The following is a 3,262-nucleotide window of genomic DNA, read 5'->3' as shown; positions in this document are numbered from 1 at the left end:
TACCTAATGGCGTTCTCAATATTAATGATATATTTTGCTACAAAAAAATATTAAGATCATATTTGTTTTTAAAATGAGTTTATATATTTTTTGATCTTGTGTTTTGTCTCATTACCTTTTTAGACTCTGTATTTTATAAAATAATTAAAATAGAACCCTAAACTTAATTTTGATGAAGAAAAAATTGAATATAACAACACAGTTTTTAAGCAGAATGATTTTATTTTTGTTCTGAATTGTTAGTTTAGTAAATTATTTGTAATTTTAGTTGATAAAACATTGACAAAAATTGGGTTTATGGTTCTATTTTAACTATTTTACAAAATATAAGGTCTAAAAAATAATTTATCAAAATACATGTCCAAATAGATAATGGGAAAAAAGATAAAGTTTTTTAAAATTCACTAATACTATTCTTTCAAAAAAAAAAGAAAAGTAATACTATATTGTAATTTATTTATTAAATTATTTTCTTTGGTTAACATGATATATAACTCGACCCGACCCGACCCGACCCGACCCACCATAATATCAGTTAAAATAGTTACTCGCCCAGTAGATTGTGTTGACTTGAGATGAGAGCTTGGAGTGAAGATGATACGAGCGGTAATGGTGATAAACACTCAAGGCAAGCCTCGCCTTACTAAATTCTACGATGATCAGGTCCATTCCATTTTACTCAACAGTCTCTCTGTTTCTCTATTCCTTTTACCATTTGGCTTGTCAATAACCGCATTTGCTGCTTCCGATTTTTGAATTCAGCCACCGGAGAAACAACAGGAGCTTATTCGCAACATCTTTGGAGGTTATCACTCTTTCCCTCTGCTGTAATTGATTTTCATTTTCTTCATTAAGTGCTGGTGGATCTCTCGGCATCGCATATGCTGTTTTGCATAATTTTTCCCCATTGATGTTGCTACAGTACTTAGCAGTAGGGCTGAGAATGTAAGCAATTTCATTGAGGCGGAGTCCTTTTTCGGTCCGGTAAGTCACTTCGATCATCGAAATTCTAATAAATTTGAAGGTTTTTCGCTATTAAGAGTTAATTGTTTTTCTGATTGCTGTTGAGCTAGTTCTTTGGTTTGAAGTCTTTGAATTTGAACATTTTATTCATGTTTTGATTATGATGCGATCTTTTTATTGTTTTCTTTTTCTTTTGGGTGTTAAATTTAGTGGGTGGATTTTGTTCTAGTATTTCTCAGTTTCTTTGTATGCATTTCAGGATACTCGCCTTGTATACAAGCACTTTGCCACTTTGTACTTTGTGTTTATATTTGATCGTTCTGAAAATGAGCTTGCCATGCTTGATTTGATACAAGGTGCGTCCCTGCGCTTCTTCATAACATGATATTATCGGAACCACATGTAGTTAAGTTTCAAAGATTGAAAATTTGGCAGTTAGCACCTGCTATTATTTGGTTGCAAATCTGCCAAAACCTAAACTCTTACTCTTAGCACATAAATAAATTTCAAGGATAAAATTTGTTTGCAAAAGAACACGTTATGTCTAATACATCAAAGCAAAGTTGACTTGATATTTGAAGAAATTATTTCTAAATGTCTTACTAAGACAATTAAATTCACGTTGTTTTATCTCTAAAATAAGGCTGAAAAACAACAGAAATTGTTGAATCTCTCTTATGCGGCATGAAAATTAATTTTATTTGAGTTATGGTAAACATTTGGAGATTGATTTTTCATTTTTTGGAGATAATGGAATATAGAGCCATGCAATGCAGAATGCAAGATTTGGTACATGATCTCTTGTGCGATGTTGAGTGGCCAGTAGAGTTGGTGTACCAAGCATTGTCGTTCTTTTTAAATGTTTAATTAGCTGAGATTGATAGCAATTTACCATCGAAGATGTATATTGTAAGTAAATTTTATTCTCAATTTTAGTTTCTTGTTTTTATAATTACTTACTTTCATAACTTCAGTATTTGTGGAAACATTGGACAAATGCTTCAGAGATGTTTGTGAGCTTGACATAGTGTTCAACTACAGCAAGGTTATAACTCTCATTTTGTCTTTTCTTCTATTTTTTTTAAAGGAAAAGAGTTTTGTTATTATCCTTCCTTTCTAAGTGAAAATAATATTACCTATGATAAATGCATTTCTTTTTCTTTTTAAATAAGAAATAATTAGTAATTACTTAATTGTTAAATTAGCTTAGCTGAGATTTGAACCCCAGACTTCTCACACACAGTATACACCCAACCATTTGAGCTAGACTCATTACCTATGAATGATGCATGAACACATCCATACAACTCAAACTTGCTAGATTTTTCAAATAAACACCAAATTCTACATTGTGATGGGGTATTATAAGAGAAAGGGTAGCACTTCTCTAATTGTCTCTAGCAATTGATTTTGTTTATTACTGTTTTCCCTTAAGCAGTGCAGAGATCTCAGTTCAACTAAATTTTGAGATAAATTATCATAATTGTTATTATTTTTCAGATGCACACCATATTAGATGAGATTGTATTTGGAGGTCAAGTGTTGGAAACAAGTTCTGCGGAAGTTATGAAGATCATTGAAGAGATATCCAAGTACTCTCTCTCTCTCTCTCTAGATACCGTATTCTGATTCTTTTCTGGGGCACTGCTGAGTTTGTGAAAAAAAAAATAATTATTATCTTAATTGTTACATACATGATGCAGGTTAGAAACAGCCTCAAATTCTATCTCTCTTGTCCCGAAATCTGTTTCCGGTTGGCGGAGTAGGTAGGTAGCATAAGCTTTTCGATGATCCAACAGATATTTTCCTGGTTTTGAGTCACAGGTGCTCCTTAACAATTAGTGTTGACCAATCTTCAAAGTTTTAGATTTGATGCAACTGGTTCATATTTTGTGTACATCTGTAAGTTTGTGTTGTGACATTCAAAGCTCAATGTTGTCTTTTATGTGAATAGTTCATGACTCATGAGTTGATTTACACAATCAGCCATTTTTCAAAAAATTATTTAGTGCACTTAGTAAAATGACCCGCCTTTGAGTTTTCTTATTTAATAAACTACATTTTATCAGTTTTGATCGTGATTTATATACTATCGCCATTGAATAAGTTAGCAGTACTGGTACACACAGGAGTGGAGCAAGGCTTGGCATCAAGTATTTTAGTACGGTCAAGCAAATCACTTGGTTTGTGTAAGATACAAGCTTGTTTTGTCACCAAAAACTTCACATCCAAGAAAGTAGTTAATAGTCTTGAGAGCAAAACGAGTGTTCAAATCAATAACAACCTTAAGGACTTGGGT

General features: G+C 32.2%; 1 protein-coding gene across 1 annotated transcript; it reads left to right on the top strand.

The window, feature by feature from the left end:
• The first annotated feature begins 555 nt into the window (after window positions 1-555).
• LOC133822032 (AP-3 complex subunit sigma-like) lies at window positions 556-2,991 on the top strand. The gene is made up of 7 exons (XM_062254232.1): window positions 556-663; window positions 763-805; window positions 923-984; window positions 1,223-1,319; window positions 1,938-2,008; window positions 2,464-2,555; window positions 2,667-2,991. Exons 1-7 carry the CDS (start codon window positions 595-597, stop codon window positions 2,731-2,733), a joined length of 501 nt encoding a protein of 166 aa, XP_062110216.1. The 5' UTR covers window positions 556-594; the 3' UTR covers window positions 2,734-2,991.
• Window positions 2,992-3,262: the final 271 nt, after the last annotated feature.

This window comes from Humulus lupulus, chromosome 3, assembly GCF_963169125.1.
Source record: "Humulus lupulus chromosome 3, drHumLupu1.1, whole genome shotgun sequence".
NCBI lineage: Eukaryota > Viridiplantae > Streptophyta > Magnoliopsida > Rosales > Cannabaceae > Humulus > Humulus lupulus.
The sequence above is the reverse complement of the archived record's forward strand: the minus strand, read 5'-3'. Positions and strand labels throughout refer to the sequence as shown.

Excerpts from the sequence above, each read along its gene's own strand:
- LOC133822032 (XM_062254232.1), top strand. The coding sequence starts at position 595 with ATGATACGAGCGGTAATGGTGATAAACACTCAAGGCAAGCCTCGCCTT. Across the intron at positions 985-1,222 it reads CGGAGTCCTTTTTCGGTCCG|GATACTCGCCTTGTATACAA; the intron begins GTAAGTCACTTC and ends TATGCATTTCAG. Across the intron at positions 2,556-2,666 it reads ATCATTGAAGAGATATCCAA|GTTAGAAACAGCCTCAAATT; the intron begins GTACTCTCTCTC and ends TACATGATGCAG.